Here is a 16306-nt window from a genome sequence, read left to right on the forward strand (position 1 = left end):
AGGTTTCCCGCATACGCACACCGCGAGCAGCGCTGAGCTCAACGATTCACATCTGCACCGTCATTACCCAAAACAACGCTTATTTAGTGCTAAAACACCTACAGAGCAACATCTACACCCACTCCGCCATCGCGCTACCTCCACTGCCATAAAGCGCTCCTGGCACGTCGCAAAATGAAGCCGCCAGCGCCTAGGTAGGCAGTGGCAACAATACTCATCCTTTGCCCTGACTGTCGCAAAAGCATCCGTGCCTGGCGGCGGCAGCCCGTTGCCGGCGAATGGAGGGCGATGCAAGATGGCGGCCCTGCATGAGGAGCCGGCGGAGGTGACGGCGGTAAAGCCGGATCCTGAGGCGGGGACGCCGCCACAGCCCCCCAGTGCTCCTCCAGCCGCCGCCGCCGCCGCTCCCGTCGCTCCCCCGGCTGCGGCGGCGGAGGGAGAGGCGGCGGGGAGCGGTGGGGAGGCGGCGCCCCCTAAGCCCGCGGCACCGGGCCCGGCCGCCTCCCCGGCGGCGCTGGACCGGCAGACGCTCGTAGCTGTGCTGCAGTTCCTGCGGCGTAGCAACCTCCGCGAGTCCGAGGAGATCCTGCGCCGCGAAGCACGCCTGCTCGGCGATGACCTCGGTTCCGCAGCCCTCAGCCCCACTGGCGCCGGGCTTCAGGGAATCCCGGGTGGCGATGCGGATTCCATCGGCGGCGAGGCGCTGCTTAGCCGGGTTACCGCCGCTGCCGCGATAGGAGGCAATGTCGCCACTGTCGCGTCTTCCAGCCCCGGGGTGGCAGCGGTCGCAGCCGTGCCGCCGGGGAAAGGTGGGGCCCGTGGCGGGACTATGGGGTCCCTGACCGGAGCGGGAGGCCGCCCCCTCTGCCGGTACCCCCGGGGACTCGGGGACCCTTGTGCCTCTCGCAGCCTTGAGGGCTCTCCGTGATGCTGGGGCATGAGGGTCAGTGTCAGGTCGTGCTTCCCTTCGGGTGGGCTTCACTAGGGTCGGAGGCGAGAGTCTGCCCCAGCTTTCAGGGGGGACCCCGAGTGTGTCATTTCCCCATGCAACTCGGGAAGAGATTGGGAGCTGCTGTGGATGCCCCACTGAAGCAAGGGACCAAGGATTGGGTTATCTGTCGTATTTGCAGGGAGCACTGCCAAAGTGAGAGGTGCTTCTGCTTGTCTTTGTGTCCGATCTCAAGGAGGGATCCCATCTTCAGCAGGTGGCTGAAGGCTTCCTCTGTAGGTAGATGTGATGGTCCAAGATGTGGCTGCAGGGGTGAGAACAGAACCTGGTGTACAGGCTATATTTTGAAGCAAGTGCCATAGGGTACTTGTAGAGGAGGCTTTAGACATTTCTGGATCGAGTTGGTGGGTACTTGAGATGTCCTTTGGATAATTGGAGTCTTACCTATTTTTAATCAAGGTATGCTGTGTGGCACATTTATGGAATAGTATCATGAAATTTCAGAAACTGGTATGTCCAAGTTCCAGTGAATGCATAGTATAAAGTCAGCTTGTTCCTACGATCACGTGATAAGGTTGTTTTTATATAGAAGACAAAACAGTGAAAATATTTAAGGACTGCTATGGAGAACAGAGCTCTTGGAGCATTAGCAGATGATAGGAAGTCACTGCCCTGTAATGGTCCTATAGTAATCTTGGTGAATTATTCACTCAATGAACTTAATTTGCTTGTTTACTGGAAGCAAAATAGTTATAGTGGGTATATCTTACAGCCTTAGAAAGATCCCACTCCTCATTTGAGAGTTTATAGCCTTTTTTGTGATGTTAGTGGCTTCTTCCTTTACACTTGTGATCTGGCTGAATTAGGCACTATGTTAAATACTTTACAGGCAACATTTGTCAGGGAAAGCAGAAAAAATGGCTAAAGGTGCCAGGAGATTTGGCTGCTGGACTGTAATGTGTTAGCATCCTCTCACTTGTATCGTTTAAACTTAGTGCTGAACAAGCACAAGACTTAGTGTCGTGTTTTGCACTGAGCGCCTCACCTTACCAGTGGAGTTGTTAGCCACTGTATACAAGCTAGCTTTTTCAGGCTGTTTTACAAGCTCTTGTTATATGCTAATGCTTTTGCAGTTGGAGGAAGCGTTGTTGTGGAAGATCAGCCAGATGTGAGTGCAGTACTGTCTGCCTACAATCAACAGGGAGACCCGACTCTGTATGAGGAATACTACAGTGGATTAAAACACTTCATTGAGTGTTCTCTGGACTGTCATCGAGCGGAATTGTCTCAGCTATTTTATCCTCTCTTTGTGCACATGTACTTGGAATTGGTCTACAATCAACATGAGAGTGAAGCTAAGTCTTTTTTTGAAAGGTAATCTGAAGTAACGGTGCCATGGATTACAGTAACTGTTCTTAAATCCTTTTCCAATTTTCTATCTTATAAAGATGTGCAAACTTCATGCTTTTGAACTGTCCATGGGCAGACTTTGAACCATCTTTATGGTGAGCTGATGGGCTCCTTGCTGCAAAAGTATCAATGAAAAGATGCTTCTTTAGGGAAAGAGTGGGGGGTCATTTTTTAGCAGTGGAAAATTTTACTGAGGTGCCAAAATAATGTACGCTATACATATTGCTAATGTCATAACATGTGTATTGAAATTCTTCAAATGAGATTAAAGGAATTAATTTTTTTGCTAATCTATAATTTTCTGTGCTTTTGCTATGGTTCACTACTTTATCATTTGAGAAGAAAATGAAATTTAGGTTGTTTTCTGGATTCAGACCAATTCTGAAATGTTTTAGTCCGAATGGATAACTTTGTCTCCCTCCAATATGGTCAGCAAAAATGGTGCTGTAAATAGCTTAAATATTCCTTGCCACAGCTATTTTTTATAACACGGTTTGAGTGAAAATGGAAAACTCTAGACGTATGCTAGCTATTAGGTAATGCAAGTGGAGAGTGAGAAAAACATACACTTTAAAATGTGCATATTCATATAATGAATCAGATACAAATACATTCAAGTAGTCTTGCATAATAAAAAATGCCCTGTACTTTATGATGCCACAAATTAAGGTTTCATTTCTCTAAATAAACATGTCAGTGTAACTGTTTACTTCAGGCGAGAACCCTTTGGACATATGAAATTGTGAGGTTCCATTTGTGTGTTTTCTTCATCTTGTTTTTTAACTGTTGAATGCTCTTACTGTATACAGTAAGTCACTTGTGTATCTTCCCCAGGATGCAATTTATTGTGGCAGAAAATAATCTCATGTAGTCAGTAGCTTCCAGTAGGTCATTACATACATGTTTCATGTTAATCTAAGTAAGTGTGCACTTGAGAGATAATATTTTTGTAATAAATCTTAAATTGTTTCAATAGATTTCATGGGGATCAGGAGTGCTATTACCAGGATGACCTGCGTGTGTTATCCAGTTTAACCAAAAAAGAACATATGAAAGGTAACGAGACCATGCTGGATTTCCGAACAAGCAAGTTTGTGCTGCGCATTTCCCGTGACTCTTACCAGCTCTTGAAGAGGCATCTTCAGGAAAAGCAGAACAATCAGATCTGGAACATTGTTCAGGAGCATCTTTACATTGACATCTTTGATGGAATGCCTCGCAGTAAACAACAGATAGATGCTATGGTTGGAAGCTTGGCTGGGGAGGCAAAACGAGAGGCTAATAAAGCAAAGGTAGGAGGCAAAGATTGTTGCACTTTTGTAATTGAGCAATTCTCCCTAGTTTTTACCTTAGTGCAGACTGACAGCTGTCATTTGAGATCTTAAAAACAGCATGAACAGAAGGAAGGAAGAGAACTGTACAGGTACTTGTTGGCAGTATCAACAAGATGTGTCACTTTAGAAGAAACTGTTAAACCCTTTTGAGAGACAACCTTGTATTCAGCCCACTGAACTAAACTTGAACTAACTCATAAATTACTCTGTGGTTTTAAAGTGGATACCTGACTATTTGGCTTCCTCTTTTGTATGACAAATGTAATTCTTACTGCCAGTTGTTACTGCAAGGTCTGTTTGTGTAGATCTTGAGAGCGTACTACTACAGTACTATACACATAGATTATGTAAGCTGTAGGGGTTCTGCTTTAAGGAAGTGTGAAGAGATGGTGGGAGAACTTAGAGTTATCCAGATCAGTTGCTGAGTAAAACAGCAGAATGTGTCCTACATTTGTTATGGACTAACCTGTAATGTATGCACTAATATTAAACATAGCAGTTTTAAAGTGGCAGCTCTCTTGCTTGGACTATTACATTGAAAAGTTTCCATTAAAAAAAAATAGTTTTCAGTAAGAAAAGCAATTACTGTTTTGTCTCGTGTGTTTTATTGGCTTCCAGGTTTTCTTTGGGTTATTGAAAGAACCGGAGTTTGATGTGCCTTTGGATGATGAAGATGAAGAAGGAGAAAATGAGGAGGGAAAGCCAAAGAAGAAAAAACCTAAAAAAGATAGTGTAGGGTCAAAAAGTAAAAAACAGGACCCTAATGCTCCTCCCCAAAACAGGTACCAAGGGAACGATGTGTAGAAAAGTCTTGTTGAATCCAATCATGTCATGCCAAACCTCCATTGTTGCTCACATGACATTTTTAGCATTTTGGCCGTTTCAGCCGTACACAGCTTTAGCCATAAGACTTCTAAGGGAGGTAATGGAAAGCTTAGCATATAACCCTCTGTCTTTGCCCTTCAAGTCAATCTGAATTTCCCTTGATAATATTTTACTCTGTTATCCACTAATCTTTTCAGGTCATACTTAATTGTTTATCTTGTTCCACTGTCTCTTTGAAAGTCTTAAAGCTACCGGCTCTTTCTCTCATCAGTTAATCTACACGGTCTTTAATTTATTCTAGTTCTTGTTTTGTATTTATAGGGTTGCATGCAAGGGTTTAGCTTTCTGTGTTTCGATTAACAATATGGAAGGTGCTTTTAGTTTGTAAAAATGTGTGTTTGTAGAATTCCTCTGCCTGAACTGAAAGACTCTGACAAGCTGGATAAAGTCATGAATATGAAGGAAGCTGCACGGCGTGTGCGCCTTGGCCCAGAGTGCCTGCCCTCCATCTGTTTCTACACATTTCTTAATGCTTACCAGGTTGGTAAAAGAAGAGTTCGGGCAATTGGGAAATGGGAATAAAAATTACAGATACCGCTCTTAATAAAAAAAGAAGACTTGGCAGCGTTGGCAAGGGTTATTGGAGGATTTGGAATAAGTGTTGTAAAGTTGGTGTTCCAAAATGTTAACAATTCTCTTTAGAGACTCCTTAAACTATATAATTTCCATGTTCCTTGGTTTTGCTCTGATTTTACCATAATTCCTGCTTTCATTTTTCCTGTGGGGTCCTGAGTGTATTCTACAGCATGCAGAAGATGCTTTGCACCAGAATGCTGGATAATAGCACTGTTTTGTCACTATTAGCTCTACTTCATTCATATAGTTTTAATTTTAATGGCACAAGAATTTACACGTTTATGTCTATCCTAAAATAGTCCCCTCTTATTTTTGTAAATAAGTAAAATTAATTTTCTTATTAGTACTTAGGATTTTGTAATAGTTGAAATGCATTATGAAAGATATAAACAATATAAAAAGATATTTTGTGTTTAGGGTCTGACTGCAGTGGATATTACAGATGACTCTAGCATGATTGTGGGAGGCTTTGCTGACTCTACTGTCAGAGTGTGGTCCGTGACTCCAAAAAAGCTGCGTAGTGTGAAAACAGCAGCAGGTAATTAAGACACTAACACTTAGTATGAGCATGCATTACTTGTGACAGCTGTGTTTTGCATGAACAGAGAAAGAAGTCTATGGCAGGATTGTTGTCTTCAGGAGTTCGATATTTTGACTTTGAAGAAACTGTATGTGCACAGGTATATGTGATCACATCTTATATACTACCATTAGAAACATTTGTAAAGGAATGTGAAGTCTGGTTGTGTACACCTTCTGTGAGGTGGTCAGTGCACACAGTTTGGAACCAGCCATCTTCTGAACTGGATGGCAACTACAGGGTGTAGCAGACAGTAGGGTTTAGGTGATCTAGGGGAGAGACTAGAGGTTCTTTGGGGGAAATTATAAGAGAGAACTCTGAGAAGGGTGGAGGAGAATGTCCTGTAGCTCAAAACCTACACAAATTCAGGCTGCTTTAATTCTGCTGTTTATGTAACAATATGTTGCGGTTGAAGCTAGATACCACACAGACATTTCTTAACCTTGATGTTTACCTGAGACGTGGTCATGATGTTCAGCAAATAGTAGCCTCACAGACTAAAAGTTATTTTGTGTGTAGCGTGCAGCTGTCAAAACATGTCTGTAAAGCACGTTTGTGGCATATTAACTTCCTGGGAAAAGGCATGAAAAGTTGGCATCTCTATAAAGAAGGTGTTATTGTGTTTGGAGGCTGAACAATATATGTATGAAAAATAACACACGTCAGGATTAATTTATGTTAGCTTAGTGAAGATTTAGAGTGATTATTATCTATATTATTGTATGGAGTAGTATTTTCACCTTTTACAATAGTAAAAATATTTCAAATACCATTGTATATTTCAAACTTACCAATTCCCAGGTACTTTTAGAGAGAATATTATTTGTTTTCTGTTCATGGCATTTATTTTTGAACTTCTGAAAGTTACTATGACACATGAACTTTGATATATTGCAGACCTAAGTCTCATTGACAAAGAATCAGACGATGTCTTGGAGAGGATCATGGATGAGAAAACAGCAAGTGAGTTGAAGATTTTATATGGTCACAGTGGACCCGTCTATGGCACCAGCTTCAGTCCTGATAGGTAAAAGAAGTTTACAAGCTAACTAGTTTGCTTGCCTTGAGTTTTAATTGTATGCTACTGAATGCAAACATGTTCTTAATGTGGCTTTCTCTAGATAGTTAAAGCAATTCTTGTTTGTGCAGCTTATAAGAAACTCCGTGTGAGTGTAAGTGTTCATTATGCTCAGGGTATTGGGCACTGTCAGCTATTGCTGAAATCAATCAGAGCTGAGGATGCCAACACCTTTTTTGAGGTTTAGGACTTAGATGGAAAAATGGACCATCTTTTTTGCAAACTGTTTTAAGTTGGGCTTTAACTAACTGAATTGTAGAGAAGAACTGCAGCAGTGATTTCACTTACAGTATTGCAAAACATAAAACCAGACTGAGTAGCATATCATTGCACTTCTTTAAGTTTCTCATATTCTACTGAGACTTAATTTTCAAAATTTATGGAATAGTATCTTTAAAATAAGAGATTTAAAACCATTATGTAATTATGAGTGTCTGGACAGTAGAAAGGAAGTTTCAATGTCTGAAGTTTTGCTTTTGCATGTGTCTAGTCAGGAAACACTCATCACAGAAACACAGCTAAGTAAACTTTGTGTAGAACATGAATATAGAGTCTGGAATTGGGAATGTGAACATTACATGAATTCTCTTTCAGGGAATCCTGAAATTTTGTTTGGAGTGGCATTAAAAGATTTTAATTTTATTTAAGTAAGATAGCATAGCAGTTTACTTGTTGTTTTTTTCATATACCTGGAATTCCTGAGTAAAGAACAGCTCTGTGTGTTGGGGTTTTATTGGTTTGTCTATTCGTGTGGGGTTTTTGGTTTGATTTGTTTTCCCATAAGCATTGCTGTGTCATCAAAATTAGTCATCAACATCCAATTGTCTCTCTTTTTTGCATAAAGACCTAGGACAGGATTCTGCTTGAACCAGTTATTGTTTCTTACCTCATTGAAATGCTGATTTATATGTGATGTGCTAAACAGATGCTGCTCAGGGGACATAGGCATCTCACAGTGTTCTTGCAAAGGTTATATAGTCCGTGTGCAAGTCTGATATGTAATATGCTCTACTTTCTCCTGCGACAGGAACTATCTCTTGTCCTGTTCTGAGGATGGCACTGTCAGATTGTGGAGTCTCCAAACATTCACGTGTTTGGTGGGATATAAAGGACACAACTACCCAGTATGGGATACACAGTTCTCTCCTTACGGTTATTACTTTGTGTCAGGGGGACATGACAGAGTGGCTCGGTAAGAAACTGGATTGTTTTTTTACTTGTCTGGGATGGTTTGTGGTGGATTAACCCTGGAAGTGATTAGCTGATATACTCTAGCCTGCCCTAATACTGGGAATACTTTTTTTTCATGTTAATTAAAATACTGAACAAATGTTTTAATGTAGGTTTTTTCAACACACCTCAGATTATCTGACAACTAAAAAGATGGTGTTCCTCTTATGTGACTATCTGATTAGAAGTATTCTCTTCCAGTTTGTTTAACAACTTGACAGAATATTCTTTATTTCTCCCTTTGGAAAAGTATACTTTTCCAAAACAGATCATGCTACTTCAATAAACTGGCCAGTAAGAAACCACTGCATAATTACTTCCTTTTATTCCTCATTGTGCAACAGGTCATCAAATCATAGAGAAGTTTGGGTTGGAAGGGACCTATAAAAGTCATCTAGTCCAACCTCCCTGCAGTAGGGAGGGCCATCTTCAACTAGACCAGGCTGCTCAGAGCCCTGTCCAATCTGACCTTGAATGCTTCGAGGGATGGCGCATCTACCACTTCTCTGGACAATCTGTTCCAGTGTTTCACCACCCTCATTGTAAAACTTTCCTCCTTATATCTATTCTAAGTCTCTTTTAGTTTAAAACCATTACCCCTTGTCTTACTGCAACAGGCCCTGATAAAAGTTTGTCCCCATATTTTTTATAAGCCCCCTTTAAGTACTGAAAGGCTGCAGTAAGGTCTCCCCAGAGCCTTCTCTTCTCCAGGCTGAACAACCCCAACTCTCTCAGCCTTTCTTCACAGGAGAGGTGTTCCCTCCCTCTGATCATTTTTGTGGCTCTCTAGACCAGCTCTAAGAGGTGCAGATGCTGAACTTCAACAGGGTTCTTACTAATAAAAGCTTTTCTTTTCAGTTTGTGGGCAACAGATCACTACCAGCCTTTACGGATATTTGCTGGTCATCTTGCTGACGTGACGTGTACCCGATTCCATCCAAACTCCAACTATATTGCCACAGGCTCAGCAGACAGGACAATACGGCTCTGGGATGTTTTGAATGGGAATTGTGTCAGAATATTCACGGGACATAAGGTAAAGGCATTATCACTCGCACCGTGAAAGTGGTTTTATTTCTGTGATGAGATTCTGAAGAGTAGTGTTCAGAATGCCTATGGCTTGACTGACTGAATGTGAGTAGATTTAATTAGCTTTCTTGTTGTTCCCCCTCAAATGTCTGTATTAGGGACCAATTCATTCACTAGCATTTTCTCCTAATGGACGATTCCTGGCCACTGGAGCAACAGATGGAAGAGTTCTGTTGTGGGACATTGGACATGGCTTGATGGTTGGAGAATTGAAAGGGCACACCGACACCGTCTACGCGCTGAGATTCAGTAGAGATGGAGAGATTTTAGCATCAGGTAAAATTCACTGGAAACGGTGAAGTTTCTGCTGTGATCCCTATGTCTGAAGAGGAATGTCTCCTTAAATTGAGAAAGACAAAGTAGAATCACTTGGTTAGCAAAACTAGCAACTTAAAACTGCTGGTACAAGGCAAGTTCTTCACTGCATTGTGAAATATGGCCCCTGCAAAATTCTGCTGTCTTGCTATATCAAACAAACTGTTATTATGTGACTTTGAATCAAAGATCTGCTGAAATTGGCATCTAGCCCACAGGAGAGTCCTGCTAGGTTACCTAATCCAAACCCAAGTGTTTTGAGAGAGTAGTTCTTTGTGCTTTAACCCCAGGGCACTCAGGTGAGATTACAGAAAAGCTGAAATCCTGGTAACTTTTATGTGTGCATTCAGAACGTTAGAGGCTTGTGAAAGTCTGTTTCCTTGCAGGATGAGGGCATAAGTCTACAGTTATGAGAGAACCTACTTTTTGAGCTTTAATTTTTGTTAACTTGCTCCCCAATTTTGATACACCTTTTTTATTAATAAAAGACTTCAAACTGTTGCTCATTTTTGGTTTTAGGCTCAATGGATAACACAGTTCGCCTGTGGGATGCTGTGAAAGCATTTGAAGATTTAGAAACCGATGACTTTACTACAGCCACTGGACATATAAACTTGCCTGAAAACTCACAGGACTTGTTACTAGGTACATACATGACCAAATCAACTCCGGTTGTACACCTGCATTTTACACGCAGAAACTTGCTGCTGGCTGCAGGAGCCTACAGTTCACAGTGAATTGGGAAGCTGCAAGACTGACTGTGCCAAGTCACTGCATTCGTGACCTCAGGATGTGAGACGAGGAGGAATGTCTTGTACAGGTGGATCCCACTCGAAACAAAACTATGTAAACTAATGCAAGCAGCGTTTCTCAGTTCTGCTGTTTCATATTTATCCACAGTTTGAAAATGCTGGAGATTGACAAGACATCATGGCTGTAAAAGAAGGAATTGTTCATGGTGCTTTTGATAAATATATACGTATACATGTATATGAAAATGGCTGTCTCATCTCAGAGATGGTATTGAGCTCTGCTGAAACTTGGAGAAAGTTAACAGCCTTTGTATGTGTTCTCAACTGATTTTTTTAAAGCACTTAATTTATGGTTAGCAGATGTTTAATCTATCTCAAACACAAGTGAAAACTGTTCAGTTTCAGGAACGAAGAATGTAGTTTAATTCACTATAGGCTGGGCTGGGCAACAGTATGGTGAGAGTATCCCAGCAACAAACAGGGCATTGGAAGAGCAGGTCCTGCAGGCAGAGGCCTGTGGGGAACTGCATCAGTGACGCATATGGGGTTTGTGCAGCCGAGTACTAAGTCCTGAGAAGATTTCAAACTCCTGTACTCTTTTGAGGTATCAGAAACACAGATTTTGTTATTCTGTTTTCACAGGTAGCCAGTGCTGTGTGACAAGCAACCAGAAGTGCAATGTGAACTTAGTTTACTTTCATATTTTATGGTCTGAAAAAGGGGGTGGATGGGGGGGAACTGAGGCGTAACTGAAATACCCATTATTAAAAAAGTGGACTTACACCCTTTTACATTGTATTGGATCTAAAACAACTTCAACAACCTTTGTCATTTCTGCATAAGGTTTAATATATCAAAATGCAAAACTAGGCAAGAAATCAAAACATTGCAGAGTAAAAGGACTAATCAGTCCTAAGTGTATTATCAGTTTATCTCGTCTGCTGAAGTGACAACTTCCACCCACAAAAACTGTAACCCAGGAGGACCTCCTGGACAACCAGTAAAGCTCAGTGATTTATTGCTAGGAAAGATTAAAACATGCAAGACATTGGGAAATATACTTCTTGTCTTTGACAAAAAATCACCACCACCAAAGGACAAGCCCAGTTTGGTACGGTTATAGGGTTGTTTTGGGTTTTGGTTTTTTTTGTATCTCTTACAAGCTACAGAGAGGGAAATCTGCTTTGTGTTCCTCCTTACTTTCCAGTAACAATCTGCTGGCTCTCTAGTGAAAATAAAAACAAGACTTGACATTTCTGAGGTAAAGTAAGTGGAGAACTACCTCCCCTTTTCATCCTTACTCTTGGAGTAAAGGTGTGTTACAGGCATTACACATCAAAATAAAGGGTGGAAAATTCATTAGGAAGCTCACCTGGAAATATTTTTTAAAGGAAAAGAGGTTAAACCTAAATTATTATGCTCTTTTTTTGTGTGTGTAATGGTACCTCCACAAAATTTCCTAGCTCACAATAGGACCAGTTGGATTTAAGTACAATTGTGGTGAATCAAGTTACCTAAAACAAAGCATGTAGTTTTGACAGCTTAAAAACAACACTGCCACATTCTGCCTTTGTATTTTGTACAGTTTTATACTTTTGATACTATAATAAATACTAAAACCACACAGTTTGTGTCTATATGTTACAAGAAGGCGTTTTCCTCTTGGCTGCAATGGAAGCAAGAGCAGCACTTGTATCTGTGAGCACTCTGCTAAGAAAAACAAAGTAATTCAGAAACAAAGTAATTTAGAAACAGTTAAGTTGATGACAAGGTGTTTCATGTAAGTTACCTAAGGGCAGGTGATGGGTTGTAGCTAATTGGATCTATTACATTGTTACAACAACCAGTATTCATCTGGAAGGTTGCATACAGCAAAGGCCATTTATTAAAACAAAACTCACGGGAGAGGAAGATAACTACATTTAATCAGAAGGCCCAGAATCTACAAATGGCTTCAAAAATACATAAACTAGAGTGAGAGAGCACAAAGACCTGTTATTTATCTCTCCTTTTCTTCCAGCAACCCTGTCTACCTCTTCTTGCCCTCAGTTTGGGAGTATAGTTGCATTCTTATCGCCGGCAGTCCCAGCTTCAGCCCTGCTGCTGGCTCCCCTCTGAAAAGCATGGTGCCCTATAATCGCATTTACACATCAGCACTAAGGGGACATCTAAGGAAGGGTCTATGTTTTGAGCTACAGAAAGACACTGTGGAGAATGCAATAGACAGTTGTTAGTGTTGGGCAGGGAGGGGGCTGCATATATCTAACTGTGGTAGGAACACCCCATTTATTAAGAGTTTATGTCCAAGAAAATCTGAACTATTTCAGTCACTGTTCATGAACATGCAGGATTACAAGAGCCTAACATCAGCAAAGGAAGCCATTTTCTTTCTGGCAGTTATCTCTGAAAGGCAAGTAAATCAAATACCATCCTTTATCAGTCTAATTTGGGAGGTTTTCCACGAAAACCAAACAGGATCTATGCAAAATATGGGCAACTGAGGCAGAAGTTGTAATCTGCATTGCATTAATAACTGTGAAGAAGTCATGATTTCCATATAAGCTACTAGCTTGGAATACAAAAAATGGGAGCAACCAGGTAACTGCAAACCACATGAGCTCACCGTTACCCACTGAGACATGGAAGTGTGGAGATACCTTCACCAGCTGTAAGCTCTATGCCAATATTATGGTCTTTCCCAGGTTACTACCAGGTGCTCAGAACACTTTAGGATGTCTTGTAACAGCGTAAGAGTTTAGTTAAGACTGTAATGACAACGATCAGTTACTCCATCTCTGCTACAAATAGCCATTATTGACAGAGAACAAACAAGAAGTGCACATTTGTGCTTTTTTGCACCATTTCATATTTCCAATAAAACAAGTAATCATTTATATTTTATTAGCCACAACAGGTCATCAGCTTGCATTACACTGATACGGATTGGAGGTTCAGACATGCCAGCAACCTGCCAAGAGAAGAGAGATCAAACATAGCAAGTCTTGCACAGTGGTACTAGTAACTGGGCACCTCCCCTCCCCAAGCCTAAATAATTTTAGTTTTAAGCAGGCAAATTCCAGCACCCCAAGGAAGAAACAACTGATGTCCCTTTAACACAGTGATGCTCAAGCTGACTGTTTCCTACCCCTTTTTGCAGACCATGAGCACAGCCCATAGGTTTTTTCAAAATGTCATTTCAGTGGAAATTTTGTATTTGAAAGTGACTTACAATTTTGTAACACTTGGTTGTTGCTATACAAGAGCAATCACTTCTATGCAGGCCTTGCACAGTCAGGTGTGCAATATATATAGTTCCATTACATGGCGCTCCTCTACTGTGTTCAAAAGAAGGTTTTAACAGACTGCATTAACCTCTGCTTGGAATTCTCTAATACAACCAAGTCCTCAACTCCTATTTTATTATTTCAATAACCTGCAAAGCAACAGTTATTCCTATTTTACAGCAAAAGGTCAGACCAGAGGCACCCAATAGTTGCAGGCAAAGCCTGATATGCCTAGCTGCAACACCCTTCCATTCCTTGCTTACCCTTCATCCCTGCATGCTGTCCGTAGTCCCATTCACCATGTCAGAACAAAAAGAATATTGGTATCCTATATTTACTGCATCCCCCTTCAACAACCTACTTAATTCAGAATGCCCCAAATAAGCTGATGCTACGGTTTAGTTGAGGTTTAAAATGATAAATACAAAGTTCATATGCCTGTCTTTCTCTAACCACATTGTATTGTTAGCAACATGTCTCTTGTCACTGTTTCTTCATGGCCTGGTGCCGAAGCATTTTGGTCCTGGAACACACTTACCATTTACTTATCTGCCACAGCAGGAGTTTTGCTTTTGGGTCTAAGCTTGAAATACAAGACGATCAGTGCAATGCCTGTGTATGTTGCTATTACATACTGGAAAAGATAAAAGTTTAGTTCAGTTCCAGTCTAATACCTAGAAAACACCATCATCCTAGACCACAAGAGTTAATATACATAATACATACATTCCTCCTGCCTGTGATGGTGTAGGAGTTGAAGTACTTCGCAAATCCAGTGAACTGGTGTTGAGATCCCGAGTCATGGCCAGCCATGGCTGCTTGTCCTAACAAGCAATGAGGGACAGTTAATGAACTGAAAGTCAGTTGGACAGGATCAACAGTAAAATCAAACTAACCTCGACACTGAACTTAATGCCACTGGCAGCTATTAAATCTGCTTTCAGGACATTCAACAGACAGTGGATACACACAAGGAGCAGGCACCTTCAGAGCATTGTATCTTAAGGTACAAAACACAAGAGTTGATTAGCAAATGTGGGGTTCTGAAGGGAAAAACATTTACGATTTTCAGAGTTCTTTCAAATGGGTTTAAACATAAAAAACAATAAATATCAGGATGATGACTCTAAAAGGGAAAAATCCTCAGAACATTTATGAAGAGGAGACCTGCCAGTCCTGCCCATATAACCATTCAACACAGGCAAATTTCTACCAATTATTCATGAATCTGCAATACCTAGTTTAGATGAATCTTCACTGGTTCAGCTAAGAAACAGCTCAATGGCATACTTAAAAACCTGGTGACAACATTCAGAACAGACCACTACTCTGTTTTGTGATTCAAAATGATGCTTTACAACGTCCATGCCATATTAGAGTGCAAGTGCTGTTAATAAGAACTGCCCTGCTCTCAGTTGTACATCTCTGTGCATCTTTCCCACCCTGGTATTAACAGATCTAGATAAAAACATACTCTTTTTCCCCCTCCAGTTATTTTTCAGCTAGATCAACAAGCTATTTGAGCCAGTCTCAGAAGTGCTTTCACAGGAACAACAAAAACACTAAGTACATGAGGGCGCACTTGTATTTTGTCTGTGCCTGGACTGAAGTTTCGCATCTATGTAACACATTCAGTAACACAAAAGCCTGGTGTGGCTACAGTAGTGTACTTCCAGATTCACTGAATGGTTCAGGTTGGCACCCTGGAGATTGCATAGTCCAACCCCAACCTGCCCAAAGCAGGGGCAGCTACAGCGGGTCACTCAGGAACACATCCAGACAGGTTTTTAATACCTTCAGAGATGGAGACTCCACAATTTTCCAGGGAAACTGTTCTGGCATTTGATCACTTTTCGAATAAAAGGAATTTTCTTTTTAATGTTTAGAGATATATTTTTCTTATGTTTAAGAGGAGTTTCTATTTAGGACAGACACGTTGTTTATTTTATAGCTCACCCCAAAAGAAGCACACATATCATATGGTTACCAACCAAACCAGGCAGATGCTGTAGCCATTGGTACCCCACAAGAAGAGGGACACAAGACACTGCTACAGCAAGTACTATGCCAATTAACGTAGCTCTTAAGCAAACCCAACCCAGTAATATATCTCTGGTGCATAATCAAGTAAGCACGCCTGTAACTGAACTATGTAATAGCTAAAAATCTCAATGAAACAAACTCCCTAAGCATTTGCCATACACGACTTAGAAAGTCAAGGTCATCTTTCCTTATGCCTGACCGATAGAAAACCCCAGAGAAGAGTCACTGCGTGTTTCCGAGGCCGGCTCAGAGCCCAGACACCCCACACAGCTTTTCTTTATCGGAAGAGCCCGGTGCCCTTGCCATGCCCGGCCCGCCTCCCCCCTCGCTGCCCTGACACCGGCCCCGCCGGCTGCCGCGCTCGCCCCAGCCCCGCACATCAGCCAGGCCCGCCTCGATGGCGCAGACAACCGCGACCCCGGCGCTCCCTCGCCTTAGCTCCCGCCGCGCAGGAGGAAAGGACGCCGCGGCTGAAGGTCGCGGGCGCCCCGGGGCACAGCCTTAGCTGGGCGCCGCAGAGCCACCCTCCCGCTCGGCGGCACAGCCCTACAGGAGGGGTGCACGGGCCGAGGTCCGCGGCGGTACGGGAAACGAGCTCCTTCCCCACGGGCTCCCCACAGTACCTCTGCCGCCGCTGCCGCGTCCTGCCCTTCGCCAGCGCCCTCCCACAAAATGGCGGCCGCCGAACGCCGCGCGCAGCCACCGCGGGCCACGCTGATTGGCTGCCCTCTCTCCAGCGAGCGGGTTGTCTCCGCCCCCTCATCCTGGTTGGCTGAGGAGT

At 42.3% G+C, this 16306-nt stretch overlaps 2 protein-coding genes across 5 annotated transcripts; one reads left to right on the forward strand and one right to left on the reverse strand.

Annotated features, from left to right (window-relative positions):
• The first annotated feature begins 276 nt into the window (after nucleotides 1-276).
• TAF5 (TATA-box binding protein associated factor 5) lies at nucleotides 277-12783 on the forward strand. Its single transcript, XM_030487941.1, has 11 exons — nucleotides 277-809; nucleotides 2083-2323; nucleotides 3336-3651; nucleotides 4312-4475; nucleotides 4923-5058; nucleotides 5572-5692; nucleotides 6632-6761; nucleotides 7840-8004; nucleotides 8901-9078; nucleotides 9230-9407; nucleotides 9966-12783. The coding sequence occupies exons 1-11, from the start codon at nucleotides 296-298 to the stop codon at nucleotides 10181-10183; spliced, it is 2361 nt and encodes a 786-aa protein (XP_030343801.1). The 5' UTR covers nucleotides 277-295; the 3' UTR covers nucleotides 10184-12783.
• ATP5MD (ATP synthase membrane subunit DAPIT) lies at nucleotides 12066-16271 on the reverse strand. Of its 4 annotated transcripts, XM_030487957.1 has the most exons (5): nucleotides 16149-16220; nucleotides 14379-14482; nucleotides 14209-14306; nucleotides 14021-14116; nucleotides 12066-13166 (listed from the first exon to the last, which is right to left on the reverse strand). In XM_030487957.1, exons 3-4 carry the CDS (start codon nucleotides 14293-14295, stop codon nucleotides 14024-14026), a joined length of 180 nt encoding a protein of 59 aa, XP_030343817.1. In that variant the 5' UTR covers nucleotides 14296-14306; nucleotides 14379-14482; nucleotides 16149-16220; the 3' UTR covers nucleotides 12066-13166; nucleotides 14021-14023. The 4 variants fall into 4 exon arrangements, with proteins under 4 accessions (XP_030343817.1, XP_030343816.1, XP_030343818.1 ...); XM_030487956.2 differs by lacking the exon at nucleotides 14379-14482 and having other exon boundaries at nucleotides 16149-16271; XM_030487958.1 differs by lacking the exon at nucleotides 14379-14482 and having other exon boundaries at nucleotides 15959-16149.
• Between the last annotated feature and the right edge of the window lie 35 nt (nucleotides 16272-16306).

This window comes from Strigops habroptila, chromosome 5 (genome assembly GCF_004027225.2).
Source record: "Strigops habroptila isolate Jane chromosome 5, bStrHab1.2.pri, whole genome shotgun sequence".
Taxonomy (NCBI): Eukaryota; Metazoa; Chordata; class Aves; order Psittaciformes; family Psittacidae; genus Strigops; species Strigops habroptila.

Excerpts from the sequence above, each read along its gene's own strand:
- TAF5 (XM_030487941.1), top strand. The coding sequence starts at position 296 with ATGGCGGCCCTGCATGAGGAGCCGGCGGAGGTGACGGCGGTAAAGCCG. Across the intron at positions 3,652-4,311 it reads GAGAGGCTAATAAAGCAAAG|GTTTTCTTTGGGTTATTGAA; the intron begins GTAGGAGGCAAA and ends ATTGGCTTCCAG. Across the intron at positions 5,693-6,631 it reads TAGTGTGAAAACAGCAGCAG|ACCTAAGTCTCATTGACAAA; the intron begins GTAATTAAGACA and ends GATATATTGCAG.
- ATP5MD (XM_030487956.2), bottom strand. The coding sequence starts at position 14,295 with ATGGCTGGCCATGACTCGGGATCTCAACACCAGTTCACTGGATTTGCG. Across the intron at positions 14,117-14,208 it reads CCATCACAGGCAGGAGGAAT|TATGTAATAGCAACATACAC; the intron begins GTATGTATTATG and ends TATCTTTTCCAG.